Source organism: Lycorma delicatula, chromosome 7 (genome assembly GCF_047948215.1).
Source record: "Lycorma delicatula isolate Av1 chromosome 7, ASM4794821v1, whole genome shotgun sequence".
Lineage (NCBI taxonomy): Eukaryota > Metazoa > Arthropoda > Insecta > Hemiptera > Fulgoridae > Lycorma > Lycorma delicatula.
Window position 1 is genome coordinate 80,411,313 of NC_134461.1, and position 15,885 is coordinate 80,427,197.

The window sequence follows — 15,885 nt, forward strand, 5'->3', positions numbered from 1 at the left end:
TGATATAATTTATCTGATACCTAGCAGTATCGCCAGGCTTTTTCCATGTGTATATTCTTCTATTATGATTTTCAAACTGGATGTTGACAATTACTAAATTATACTTTGTGCAAAACTCCCCTCTTCATTCCGTTTGCCCGGCCCGTATTTACCCACAATATTTCCTTCCTTGCCTTTTCCGATGCTTGGATTCCAATCTCCAACTATTATTAAATTTTCATCCCCTTTTATGTGTTTAATTGCTTTATCAATTTCTTTATATACACACTCTACTTCATCATCATCATGGGCACTTGTAGGTAAACAGACATTAATAATTGTTCTCTGCTTAGGTTTTGACTTTATCCTTATTACAATGATTCTATCAATAAGCTTTTTGAAATACTCTACTCTCTTCCCTATCTTCTTGTTCATTACGAAACCTACTACTGCCTGCCCTTTATTTGACGCTGAGTTAATTATTCTAAAATCACCTGACTAAAAGTTGTTTTCCTCTTCCCACCGAACCTCGCTAATTCCAACTACATCTACAGTTAACCTATCCATTTCCCTCTTTAAATTTTCTAACCTACCAACCTTTTTTAGTCTTCAAAAATTCCACACTCTTGACTCATAGAAGATTTTTTTTTTTAATTTTCTGGTGACCCTTTCCTTAGTAGTCTTCACCCAGAGAGCCGAATGGGGGGCTAGTTTACCTCTAAAATATTTTATCAAGGAAGGTGCCTCCATTTTTGTTACATAAAAATGCAGAGAGCTACATTTTCTTGGAAAAGAAACAGCCGTAGTTTTCCATTGCTTTCAAATGCACAGTAATCAAAGATTAAGTGATGTTGATATGGCCATTTAAGTCCTCCTGACCTATGCCCTTAACTACTGAATGAGCTGCTGCCCCCTTTCAGGATTCATTCCTTAGTCTGGCTCCCAACAAATACCTCTCTGATATGGTTGCACCTTCGGTCCAGCTAGGCTGTATCACTGAATATTCAAGCCCCCTCACCACCAGCAAGGTCTCATAATTCATAGAGGGAGTTATCTCCATCATATACATAAAATAAAATTTGTCTGTATTATTATATCATTCAGAAAAATATTTCATCTTGATCAAACATCAACATACAATCTCTTACCAGTATCAATCAAGTATCGGCAGACTACATTATTCTGGAACTACATTAACAAGCATTGCAGTTAATATTGCAGTAACTTATCACTGATATTCCAATTATTGATGCTACTCTCTTTTTGACAGATTTATTTTCATCAGTTTGAAGGACATTTTAAACAATATTTTTCATTTGTTAAATGTACAACAATCCACCATCTCACCATGAACAATATCACTCGCCATGCAAATATTTTTACCATTTGCTTACATGCTTTTTCAAGACTTGTAAACATTTGACAACAATTTCTTCACAAAAGAGAAATCTGACTCTTAAATGGTGTTTAATGATGAACTATCTGATATTTTGCTATTTACAGTGATATCACATGTACACTGGAACTGGATTTAGCGAACACTGTCAACTTATGACACAATTATCGTACTTCAGAATATGTACATACACCATATTTGCCCATATACAAATACCTCTTTTTCTTAAAACCAAGATGAAATTTATGGGTGTGTGTAATACACATGAATTTCCAAGTTAAGAACTACTCTATACTACTACTCTGTATTGTGGTATAGTAATTAGTTTTGTTTAAACAAACTCTCTAGATGCATAAGCAATTTCTTTTATTTCAAATCAGCCACAAAATTATAAGTCCCACCTGTAAATAATATCATAATTGCCTGTTCATTTTGCCATCTAATCAAACATTTGTCAATGACTCATCCTTTATTTTCTGAATTTGTAGTCTCACCTAAACATTATATTCATTTCATTTCAGTCAATTAAAGATTAAATTCTCATTCAGTTCATACTTTTAGTCAGTTAATAATGAGTTCTGTAAAGCACTTGGGTTTATTTTGCCAGCAAACACTAAATTTCATTTGTGAAGCTAAAGATAGTAATCAGCTGGGGACTGTAAATATAACTTTCTGGAATTGTGTATGAGACTAAAGGAAAAAGAAAAGCTTAAAAATAGTAATAAAAATAAAATAACATTTTGCAGTGGAAAATGGAAGTTTCCCCTGGCAGACGCCAGCAAGAATTTGTTATTTCAATGACAGCACAATTCAAGCCACACAAATAATAAAGAAAATTCAAATACAGAATGATAACTTTAAAGTAAACTGAGAATGGCTATAACACTTCATGTTTAGCCATGAAGTATTGATAAGAAGATGTATATCTTTTAGTATTTCTCAAATAAAATAAAGAAAAATGATTGGTCTTTCAGTGATAAATTCAATTAAAAGATTATTTTTTAATACAAGCTGTCAATCAAACCCTAGTTTACTTGACATACCAGCAGATTCAACAATTAATGCAGTTAGGAATAAAACCGTTCAAATTTACACTAGCAGCTGAGAGAAACATCAATATACAGTTCATGGTGACAGTATTTACAGATGGCAAAATCTTCTACCACTTATTATACTTAAAATAAAAACCCGTTCAGAGAGTGAGAAATAATGAGTCATCTAGATGCCAAGAAAAAGGATAGTTAGACAACACAGTTATATTAGACTGGGTAAAATGTGTGTGGGAACATCACCCTAGCTCTTTTAATATAAAAAATATATTTGTGATGGACATTTTACTTGGATATGTGGCAAGTGATGTAAAGAAAGGCCTCTAGGTAAAACAGAGCAAGTTTGTATTCCTGATAGAATAACCACTTGATGTTTATTGATCTTTCACAACTTATTTAAAATATTTTTATTTGGAGTGGATGACAACTACAGCCCATGAAAAAAATTCCTAGATTAAGATTGAAAAAATTTGGTCTCACTAATCTGCAACTGGTTTTTGGATGCATGGAACCTTATTCAAGAATGATCTGTACAATTAAAGAACACAAATATTTATGATGCTTTTACAGGCCTCAATGTCATACTAAGCCAAAAGGGTATATCTCAATAAACATTACTCTTTAGTTGCAGAAGATTTTCTAAATTTTTTACAGCAATTTTTTTATGAGATCATATGGTACTTCAATCTTTTCTTATGTCATATTTTATTAATTGTCAATTATTCTATTTACTTAAAGAAGTAGGCTGTTTTAAAAACTTTTATTTGAGAAGAAAAATCCATTTATGTCTCAAAATTCTTTTAACTGTTATTTATTTATAAAATCAGTTCAATAGCATTTACTACTGTTCCATAGTAGTGTATTTATTACAAATTCATCAAATAATGAATTAAATTAAACAGGATTGACAACCAGTGTTTTATATTTTAATTCTTTTGAAGTTAAAAAGATAAATTTTTACAAGTAATTTTTTTGAGTTTGTGGGCCACATAAGGTTTCTTTGAGATGGGCCACATGTGGCCCACAGGCTGCAGTTTGAAGTCCTATACCATATGGTATATAAATATATAAATGGTACCTTTTTCTTCAAAATCAGATGAACACCTGATCTTCATTCATTTGTGTGATAGGATGGAACAATATTGGCAGATGCATTACTACATTTTGTTCTGACTCTAATAACAAAATTACACATCCTACATTCAAAAATGCAGATGTGCAAAAGCTGCTACATTATATTAGATTTATTTTCAACTAACAGCTTGTAATAAAAACATTTATTTTTAACCAATGCTAATAATTCAACTGATCAGAATTTCATTTCAAACTAAATACACAATCACAAAGCCAAACCCACAAAACATTAAGTTTACAAAACAACATCCACTAACTGAACACAATTTATAGAAATTATAATTAAATAAATATTAAATCATAATTACCAGTATAATATTCAATATACTATCCATATCACTCATGGAAGGTTCAGTGTGTGGTGTAATAAGTATCATTAACTTCAAAATTTCAATTTGTTCCAATAAATTATGTTCCTGCCAAAAATGAACCAATGATGATGCAGCAACATTTCCACCAATACCTGAACCAGGAATATTATAACTATCTGGAGACTCAGTATTCCTAACAGTATCTAGCTGTTTTATAAGAGATTTGTATATGTTACCAAAACCTAATTTTTCCAAAAACATTTTATTTTTCTGTAACAAAACACGTCTATATAATTGTTATTCAATTATAACAAGATATCTTTTTACTCAGGTACATTTAGTACATAAAAATACACATTATAATTTCCAAAACACGATACAAACAACATGATACAAGCATGATATACACACAAATATAGCTACCATTTTAAATAATTTATTATTTTATCATCATCTTTAGCAGAGTTTTTTCTAAAGCTAATAGTTAAAAACCAAAAAATAAATACTTTATATTTGCTATATCAGTTTGTAACTGGCCAAAATTCAACAAAATAATTATTCACAAAAACGTTCACTTTCCTAAATACTCAAGAACAAATATTTAAATTAAACTTATTGAATACATTGAAAAAGTTTAAAAGAATAACTGGATAAACATGTTAAAAAATAACAAAACATATTAAAATACTTAATGAATGAAAGACTGACAAATAATGTAACATGAATTTTATTTATTTGCTATATCTTGACCATGATAGTGATGAAAATAATTTTAAGACAACATTTTTTAATAAACAGAACAAAATTTTATAATAAGATGCTTTTAATAACAAACTTAAAAGTTTTTTCAGTTATCTTTGCATACACCTTAAATAACATTTATAAGATATTTTTTTATAAGATATATCAATTTTTTTCTGATCATTGTTAAAAAAACAAATCACTATTTAAAATTTTATTTAATTATGTATATTTAATTACATCTAAAATAAAATAAATTAAGATCTGTGAAGTAATGGATTGAATTTACAAAAAAAGAACAGAAAAATTAAGATTAAGAAGACTGTTAGAAGATTCTAACAGATTTTCAAAGTCTTCAAAATGTCTGTTATCCTAAGTCTGCAATAATAATTGAGCAATGAAGAGTGAAACAGACTGTTAAAAAAGTAGATGCACAAGTATGAAATAGATGCAAGAGAAAGGAAGCAAGAATGAATATTCAAATAGTAGCAACCACTTTGGTTACTTTCAGACAACAAACTGGAACAGTGTGAACTTAATCATTAAGATAAAATAATTTAACAGAAAAACAATACATTAAAAAATTAACTTAAGCATTTTATTTTCGTGAATGTTATAAAAGAACAAGAAAAATAGACTGCTAAAAACCGTAACTGTCCAACTGTGCAATGTCAATAATTTAATTATTAGTATTTAACTTTCAAACACTAAAGAAAATTCAAAACACTAATGTACAAACAATAACTATCACAATAACTAATGTATACTAATCTTTTTTGGCCAGTACTTAAAATACACAAATGAAAATTTTTCTTCTCTGTACTTCCCTTTAGTCTTCCTATGTTGGGTTATCATATCAATTTTTATAACTATTCCACTCTTTTGAACATGTCTTCAAATTCTCCCCTTCCTTTCTTCTTTTCATCCTTAATTTTCAATATACTGGTCCCATTCCAACCTTGGTCTAAAATTCACTTCCTTTTTTATTACCAAAACACTGTTACCAACACAACTGCAAAAAGAATATTCATTATCCAGTCTATAAAATTTCATTCCAATATTTTTTTTTTAATAATTTGAGTTGGATTTTTTTCTCACTGTTCTAAACAGTTGTATTTACTTAATAAGAGTTATCAATAAAATCACCAAATAGGAGAACTTGGAGCTTCCTTGTTATTCCTCATGCCTTGTTATTTTTATTTAGGAAGGAATGTTCATAAGGGTAGAGCAATACAATAAATTTCAACAGGCCAATTAAATCATATTGTATATCAAGCAGCAAATAGTAAATAATAGTTTATTCTTCTTCCAAATTCTGGCAGGTAATTCTTGAACCAACAGAACATAAAATTAATATACCTATGAGGGTTGTCTGAAATGTTTTGAGCCTCAACATGAAGGTGGCAACACTTGTCAACAAAAGTTAGGAAATGTCTTTGTGCATGCGTTGAAAGGTACTCACTAAAATTTCAACCATTTTGGATGCTTAGTTGTTTGATAATCATTTGAGTAAGTCACTATGAGTGTTTTTGTGAAAATGGAAAAAATTGAATATCATGCTGTAATTAAATACTTGCATTTGAAAAGCAATATGCCTTTTAAATGAACATTTCCAAGGCCCTGCTGCAGCAGTTTAAGCAAAATGAGTCATTTTTTTGCATCGTTTCATAACTGTAGATAACTGTAGAAACACTGATCCACCACTACACTCCTGAGATGAAACAACAGTCAAAATAGTGGACTGCAAAGGTGAACCTGCTCCGAAAAAGGCGAAGATGGTTCAATCGACCGAGAAGGTCAAATCGACTATTTTTTTGGGATAGTAATGGAACTTTATTTATCAATTATCTTCAAAAAGGTAAAAAAATAATGGGACAGTATTATGCATCACTACTTGACAAGTTGAAGACAGAAATTGCAAAAAAACAACCACATTTAAAGAAAAAAGTGCTTTTCCCTCAGGACAATGCGCCTGCTCACACTTCGACAGTCACCATGGCTAAAATTCCAAATTGCACTTTGAATTGGACAACCACTCATCGTATTCACAAATCTTGTTAAAGAGGTGGGGAACCCCATTTACAAGCACCAAGGCAGTGTCAAGCTTGCTAACAGGTTCTGCAAGATGTTATTAAGTGCGTATGTATTCCTGCACACTACTGACTAAACCTCTACCCCTCCTGGAAATTGCTTATGTGGCATTACTTCAGGAAAGGGGAAATGCCCACACACATAATCAGTCACCGCAAGCACAACAGGAAACATCCAAACATGCACTCCCCACAAAACAAAACACATAACTCACACACAGACAACAAATTAAGCCAAAAAGATCAACAACCATGCACACAAACACCAAACACACTAACAGATCAAGGAACAACCAAAACACGCGCGCACGCACATCACACAGACAAAACTCATAAAACACAATAAAGCTACAAGAAACACCAATGTAACAGCGAGAGAATTATCAGGCACCATGAACAGAGTGTCCACAGCTTCGTCACACCAAGGCAACCTCCAGATGCTCAGAGGACCCTGAAGGTGCTCAGTTGTGAGTCTGTTTGATCCAGCACCCTCCAACATCTCCTTCCCTTACGAGACTCCTCTGCAGCATATAGTTTCGCCATCATATTCCAAGTGAAATCTTCCACAGCTCTCCAGCTTTCCTCACCTTCAAACACGATTCCTTGCATTTCAATCGGCATGAACATATGGTCGTGACCCAGCATGTCTAACATTTCCAAGTGATCCTGCATGAAACGCAGGGGGGGTCTTTTCTTCCTTGCACTCTGGGTAAATATCCAAGTTAAACCTAAAGAGATAAGATCTATAGCCGCCATGGCTCGCCAGGAACTGCGTAAGACTGTATCCCAGCAAGCCATGCACCCTCTCACACCACCCCTTCAAATTACCATTAAGGCGATGTATCCACCAACCCCTCACACTTTGGTCCCATCTCTCTTGCCACAATTCCATGAGCTCACCTGTTATTGTTCTTAATTACCAATTTCCTATCTACAGACTGCAAATCCCCCAACTCACTTATTCTCTTCCGCTGTAGCAATACCAAGTCTATCGGCATATGTCCAACCAGCACTTCCACCGCCATGATACCATTCTATACACTGATATAGCCCACAAACAGCACCTCCTGTGGAGGGACTCCAGTTTTCCTCCATATTTACAGTATCTAGCTACTCCCAACACAACTCAGCTACAGTTCTCTGTTGTTGAAAGTCCACCTTTATTTGGCAGAAGGCCCACAATTAGCCGCAGCACTGTATCAGCCTTATCACTTGCCTCAATGGCATGAACTCCAAAATGGAGTCTGGATAGACTCCAGCATGGAGTCTGGATACTTAATAGCATGTCTCGTAGCAATCTTCTTATCCTCTAAACAAAAGTGTCAAAGTAGGCCTTCTTTTCGCAGCAGTGATTACCACCACCTCAGTTTTCTCCAGTGCTAGCTTGAGCCCAGCATCCTTCATCCATTCCCTAATCGGTAAATAAAAACCATGTATCTTTGTGACAGCCTCCCTCCAGTATTCCGCCTACTTTGCAGAGAAAGACACTATCTACTATTTGGAAGGGTTAAAGAGATAAGAGAATTGCTGGAAAAAGTGTATCGGCTTGAAAGGGGTAAAGGGATAACTTTTGAAAAATAAAACTATATTTGACAGATAAAATTGTCTTTTTATGTTAGGCTCAAAATGTTTCAGACAGCCCTCATATATAATATATATGTAATACATAAATTAGTTAATATATGTATAAAATAATGTTAATATAGGTATAAAATACCTATATATAATATATATATTACTTAACCTTACATGTAGACTGAGCTCACTTTTAACTTAATTGAAGTACAGACAAGAATTTATGAGTAAATGGTGTTATGTGGTCGCAGGCTCAAAATTTGAACTATAAAGCCTTGCAATTTAAGCCTTTGACCTCTTTAATGGCTTCAATGCCATCATAACCTACTAGAGAAGAATACAATCTACTACTAGAGAAAGAGAAGGGGTTAATAAAAAATAGAAACAGGTCTAAGACCAAACTAAAAAATGTAAATACTTACACAATGACTTGATGTATCATCAATTACAATACTTGTAATAATAATACCAAAACTTTTTAATAAAAACATGCGTTCACGATAGTAAAAACAATATATATCAGATAAAACTGCATTGACTTTACATTCACTAATTAAAATCTTTTTTAGACTTTCTGCTGGACCTCTAAATGCATATAATAAATAATTAGAAAGTACTTCCCAAGTCTGTGTTGGTTCAAGTCTCTGAAAAAAAAAAACAAATTACATGTGTTTATACTGTTTCCAGAAAGTGACTCGTGACTAATGTTGGGTCATCTATAACATTATAATTATCACACCCATCAAACAAAATTAATATTTTATGGAGATAAGAAGAGATGAAATACTAGTTAATAAAATAAATAGAATTTTTACACATATACAGAAACGGAGAAAATCAGTTACTGTAAACTATATATGTTGCTTTTAAGGTAAAAAGGTTAAAAAAAAAGAATACATATATTAATTAAATTAAAAATGATACTTACTATCATATTTGATAATTTTTTAACAAGATTATTAAGTTTAGAATCCTTAGATCGCTTAGAAATAGTTTCATCACTTTTTTTATTCTCTTGTTTTTCTTTTGTCAAATTTTTGAAATAATTTAAACCATTCAATAACTGTTGTTCTACCTTTGATATCTCTGCTGACATATAATCATCAGTTGTGGGTGCTTTTAAACCTGATATTAATTCAAAAAACCCTCTCCAATACCTGCAAATGTAAAATATATCAATCAATGTGTATTATATTATATAAAAAATCAGTATTAATTTAAGAACTTAGCATGAGGATCTATTTTCAAAATCTCATACAGCAGCACAACAGTGAAACTATCACAAACAAAAATTTTGTAAATACTGCAAACTAAAAAATTATCTGCAATTAGTTCTCATCAATTCATTAATAGAATTAACCAATAAAGTAATACTGTTTTTGTGGGAGAAAAATCTTTAAATTTTATTTTTAAACAAACTGATCAGACAACCTTTTAAGACAATCATTAAAATCTATTACAAATTAATAGTGCTGATTCTTGTCCAGTGATATGTGTTCTTTCTGTTCTTGTCTATTTTTTTATAAAATAATATTTTATGTTACTATTATTTCATAAGTTTTCCTAAAGCCTAGTACAAAAAACAAATTAAAATAAGATTTAATTATAATTTTTTATTTTTTTTTTTAATTATGATATTTTTATGATTTAATTATTTAAATAATAATTAAATTAAATAATATACTATTATTAATAATAATTAATTAATATCATTTTAAATTTAAATTAAACTATTATTTTAATAATTGTTAAATTAAGTATTAATAGAAGTATTTCTAAGTATTAATACAAATAAGCCTAATACAAATACGTTAAATTAAGTATTGTATTGTGAGGTTCTCTAAATATATGAATAAGTGAGTATTGTATATATTTATTTATTCATGTTTGGACTTTTATTTCAAATATTAAAAATAATCAACTGTTAGCAAATATGGCAGAAAGAAATGCACTGGACTTAGCTTTAACCAATTATCAAGTGCTAAAAGACCTCCTTCTTTTCCTTCATTTAATAGAGATCCACTAAACTTTGCACCATTCTGGCAATCTAGGTAACACCTTAGCCAAGAATCATACAATATCCCAACCTGTATGCGAAGACACCACCTTGTGACAATTCTGGTCGGTCATCACCCCCCCCCCCCCTTCATTCTAGGTCCTGATGGGCTTTAACAGAGGTCGTCTTTAGACCCTCTAACTGATTTCATCTCAGAGTAATATGCCAGAACTCGGTTGGGATGCCACCAATGTAAATCCCTCTGTAGACATTTCCATCAGTGATTTTTTAGCTCAGCCTTTGCCTTTACTATAGGCCTCATCTTGACTGTTCTACTTCATTTCCCTCTGAACTAGCTAACCAAAGAATCATACATCACTTGATATACTTAATTGGCAAACTATTTCAGTATTAAAAAATACATACTAGGCAACCCCCACAAAAATATAATAATTATGAATTCAGCCATTTCTATATAGAATTGATGTGGATAAATTAAATAAATTATTGGCAACTACAGCTCCGAATATTTTTATTTTACAGTATTATACAATATTATTTTGGCCAATTATATATTGAAGACCAGTAATAATAGCATGATTCCTCCACTAGCAATGACATATATCAGAAACTAATGGCTGTAATTTGCATAATCTTATCAGTTATCTGTTTACAAAAAAAGATGAGCATGTGCATAGGAGGTTTTATAAAACCTTCATTACTCTACTCCATCCTGGTTAAAGAAGCATTAGAAAAAAGTAATAAAATTCAGGGGAAATTGTTAATGTCTGATAACATGTCAGTGTAGCCCTGCCAGCTATGCACTTACTAAAAAACACCACCCAACAAATTACAAAGGGTATCGCATTTACAAGAAAACATAGACACATAAAAAAAGCAATATCTGCTTAATGTAAAACCGTTCCATCCACAGGATATCAAGTCATTCAAAATTTGGATGAAGGCTTTCCTCACTACAAAACCAAAATTGTCCTTAATTCTAAATTCAAGTTTTAAGAGTCTGGGCCAGATCCAATGAAAACATCAGGTGAGCTGTGCCCGCCTACGGGGTTGGGATGCATGAACACTTGTCCTGGAGTTCTTCCTGTCTACTGCTATACATTTAACTGACAATGAAACTTATAAGGTAAAGATGGATGCCGCCTAATTCCCACACTCAATGTCAAATTGAATTTTCATCCCAACAAATATCAACACATTTCATAGCCAAATATGTGAAATGGACAAACCCCACAGAAATTATAAATATAAAACATTGAGATACTTCTCTTGTCACATAATTGACATAAAAACTAAGTGCTCAATGGTTAAATAAAGACAATGTACATTGATGATCACAGTTTAGCCAACCACATTAATTCACCATCATCAATGTTTAAAAGTAATATTTTAATACATAACCACCTCAAGGGTGATAACAATAAAATTCATAACAAAAATTTACAATTTTTTTAAATTACAAAAAAATCAATTGGTTAGCTTTTATTCTTCCAGTTTTTAAACAAAACTTTTTAAAAATATACATTTAGAGCTATGATTCAGTATACATTTCATGTTAATAACAAACAGCAAAACATCTACCAAGAATATGATTACTGCAAAAGATAAAGTTACAATAAATAAAATTGTTGGAAACTAAATGTTTCAAAAGCTCCTTACACTGGAGATGAAGTTATAAAGATTTTTAATGAAAATTACTCAATTATTTAGAGAAGCAGGCAATTTAAAATTTGTATAAATTAAATATTCAATGCTACTGTTTATTTTGAAAACATATGGGATGTAATCAAAGAATGTATCAATTCACTTCTAATTTTATACTGAATCTCATAATTAAAATTCAAGTTTACATGATTTTCAAGGACAAAAGTAATCCTTGTCAAAACCTGGTTGAATTTTTATATAGTTCAGCTAGGTTCTTTTTAATGTTTTGTTTATGTCAAATGTACTTTTAAATATAATGATATAGTCATGTAATTTTCAGATTGTTCTCTGTTATCCTTCCCCATTTATTTTATTGATTTATATATAACAGGTTACAGAGTAAGAGCACGGTGACATTATGTCAATAGTACTCTGCCGAGATGCCAAGGCATCTGTGCACAGTCTGGCATGTAACTGTAAATGTACCAGTAAATGAGTGTCCTGAACAGACCTAGGCCAATCACTCCAGAGACGTGTGGTTAATAGAAACTCAACCACCAAAGAACACCGGTATCCACAGTCTAGCATTCAAATCCATATAAAAGCAACTGCCTTTTTAAAGATTGAACCTTAGAACTCTTGACTTCAAAAATTTACTGATTTTGCAATGACAAGTTTAACCACTAGCAGTTTAGTTATTTATTTTGAGCATATTTCTGGCAGAAAATTGCACGACAAAAATATTTAACAAAAATATTTTTGTTAAATTCTTAATCGTTACTTTACATTTTAAAAAAATAAAATAAAAAAGTTGAATTTGGAAAGAGGAATTATGAAACAATATTTCAATCTTAAAATTAAACAGAACTATGTTTTTTATACATGAAGCAATAAATATAATATAAATCATGGGGTTATAACGTTCAACAGAATGGAGTGAGGTTAATGAAGGGCAAGCAATTTTTATATTTAATTTTTATAATACCTTAATTTCAATACAATCCATCAATAAAAAGGTAAACAAAAATTTCATTTAAAAAATGAAATAAAAAAAAGTCTGATTAATAAAAAAAAATTGTAAATACAAATGTTTGTTATTACTTTCGGTGTACAAGGTTACTGCAAGAAAAATAGTAATTTCCAAAATACAAATTACTTTCAACAGTTTGATAGATAGTCAACTACTCATTGCAGACCTATTTCAAAGCAAATTAAAAACCATTGGAATTTTATACTATCATAATCAAAGGCATCGAGAGGGGCATTTCAATTATGAAAATAAGTCAACTGAAAAACTATTAAAACAAAAGCAGAAATTAACCTTGTGTAATGAGTAAAAAAATTAAAATAAAACAATGCAACACTAAAAAAACTCAATTTAATTCTACTCCAAGAATCAAATGGTTTCCGCTAATACGAAATCATCCTATTTCAACCGAAGCAATATGTGCAATAAATTACAGCACTACATAACATTTTTTACATAGAAGTAGACACTTAACTAGGTTATGTTCAAAAATATTAAAAATTTAGTCTTAAAACTTACGCTAATGGTTCCTTAGAGCTCATTGTGTTTAGTTTTCTTTGATATCCTGCAAAATGTAATTAAAATTTACACCTAAATTGCATAATTAAACAAAAAACACCCTTAACATAAAACCCAACAAAACCAGCGCGAAAAATCAAGTTGTACGATTATTCAAAACGCCACTCACTTTTCATACATTACAGGTTTAACGATTTTTGTTTTTTGGATGGAGTGCGATATAGCGCAAGCTAGTTTTTTCTTAACTTTTTCAGCCTTAATATTTAATAATATATTTGAATCCAGTATTAAAGTAAACAATTTTTTAATTCAGAATAAGCATGTTGAAAAAATTGCATTTAAAGAAAATCAAACATATTTAGAAATAAAATTTAACAAAAACTAAAAATTTGAAGATTTACATTCTTACGTCTACATTCTGGGTTAATACAAATCTAGTATATATTTGAATAATAAATAAAAATATTTACTGTTATAGCGTATGCAGTGACATCTGGGAGATGGAAGTGAAATTTTTCAGTTCGCCAACTAAAAGCGTAATATGTATATTTTTTTAACTCAAAATATACTATAACTATATCATAACTATAAACTATAACTAATAACAATATAACTATATCATTTCTATAAATATTATTTATTAATTATTTGATGCTTTAGTTATTGCATGTAGACGACAAGTTATTAGCTATACCAGACGGCGAATAATTACGCGTAAAGGAAAGTTTCTGCTATAATTATATAAGATAAGTATTCACCAAATTATTTCCAAAATTAACTATATCCTACTTCATTAACTAAAATGTTAAAAATAAAACATGTCAAATCAAAATTCTTTCTTTTTGCAATGATGGTAAAAAAAGATATTTATAAGTAAACAAAAAGTATAAGCATATGTTATTTATTTCTAAGTAATACTGAATAATAATTATAAAAAGTATATTTAGAGGTAATTTTAGAAGCCTAATTTAATTCTTATTTAGCAGTTTTTCTTAGTTCAACTATTAATTACAAGTTTATTAATCTACATTTTTCTTTATACTCCATAACTACAAGCACAGGTCAACGGCCTCTACTATACTACTGCAATTCATACTGCAGTGCAACAGCAGTCTAGTAAAATAATAGTTCATACCGTACTGCAATCACTTACTGAATCATAAAATGATAAATGAGTACAACTACCTATATCTTATTTTTTGCAAGTTTATAGAACAAATTTAAATGGACGAACATTATTTTCTTTAACTCGTATTACTGAAGATTGATCTTCATATTAGTAACAAGCAAATTTATAATCTAACTACATGAGGATACTTTTAACCAATTAATATTATTTGCCAGACCACATAATACATACGTTTCACACTTCATGTTTTGCTTGCGACATAGTGAAAAAATAAACTTTAGTAGACAGTAGTTTTTTTTATATTTCCGCTGTTGGTAAAACCATAACGAACGGGTCAGAATTCAAATTAAGTAATTGAGTGGGGATGAAATTCAAAATTGGTAATAATTTTAACAAACGTATGACCTCGAAAAGGTTTTAGTTTTTTCAAAGATTATATCGCATATTAAATGCAACAACATAGAAACAAAAAATGTCGTTAATCAAATAAATTGATATAAAATTAAATAATATATATTTTTTTTAAATTTGATGAAATTTTAACCTTTATATATATATATTGTGTTACACCAATTTTAAAACCTCGTCTTTGTTGGCTACTTTTTTGTTCTACAAGTTTTGCTACTATAAATGGCACAATTTTTCCAATTTTACTCTTTCATTTATGAACGTTTACTTTTTGCATTACAAGAGTCACATTAAAAAATGTAAACAATATCTTTTAACTATCCAAATGTTATTTTTCAGTTGTACCTTTAACATTTTTCTTTTTATCATGCTAGTATGTATTCGTAAAAAGTAACAACTTAAGTTCAAAAATGTTCGTTCTTCAGACTACATTACTTTTATTATCAACCAAATGTTGACGCTAATTGTAATGTTTAGGCATTATTAAAAAAATTGTTTAGTTATTTTTTATACATATATTACTGTTTACAATAGGAATCTGCCTATAGTTGTTAGTTACTTTAATAGTATACATCTATAACTAAAGCATTTGTAAAGTCAGAAGTCATCCTTATATTTGTTAAAAATCATTTTAAGAACCTAATAACCTTTTAATCTAGCATCAAATAATATCAAATAATAACCTTTTAATGTAATCTAGCAACACATTCTAACTTTATTAGTTCAGTCCATTCATTTTTAATAATCAATACCCAGGGATTACCCTAAGTTTTGTTTTCTTAGTCATTAGGCTGCAGAAAACAAGAGGGAAATTATTTGCTTTGGACTGGTTATCAAAGATGTGAATGGTAGAGGTGTTTTTCTCA

At 30.2% G+C, this 15,885-nt stretch overlaps 1 protein-coding gene across 2 annotated transcripts in view; it reads right to left on the reverse strand.

Annotated features, from left to right (window-relative positions):
• Positions 1-13,671, reverse strand: part of Nup188 (nuclear pore complex protein Nup188) — a 98,862-nt gene extending 85,191 nt beyond the window's left edge. Inside the window, exons 1-4 of one of the 2 annotated variants that reach the window (XR_012756984.1) lie at positions 13,483-13,671; positions 9,204-9,432; positions 8,698-8,919; positions 3,867-4,139 (exon numbers count right to left, since the gene is read on the reverse strand). Coding sequence is in view for 1 of the 2 variants with exons in the window: in XM_075370510.1 (XP_075226625.1) it covers positions 3,867-4,139; positions 8,698-8,919; positions 9,204-9,432; positions 13,483-13,505 (747 nt within the window). In the remaining variant the exon portion in view is untranslated. The remainder of the gene's footprint in view (positions 1-3,866; positions 4,140-8,697; positions 8,920-9,203; positions 9,433-13,482) is intronic. The other variant, XM_075370510.1, reaches the window with a different exon arrangement.
• Between the last annotated feature and the right edge of the window lie 2,214 nt (positions 13,672-15,885).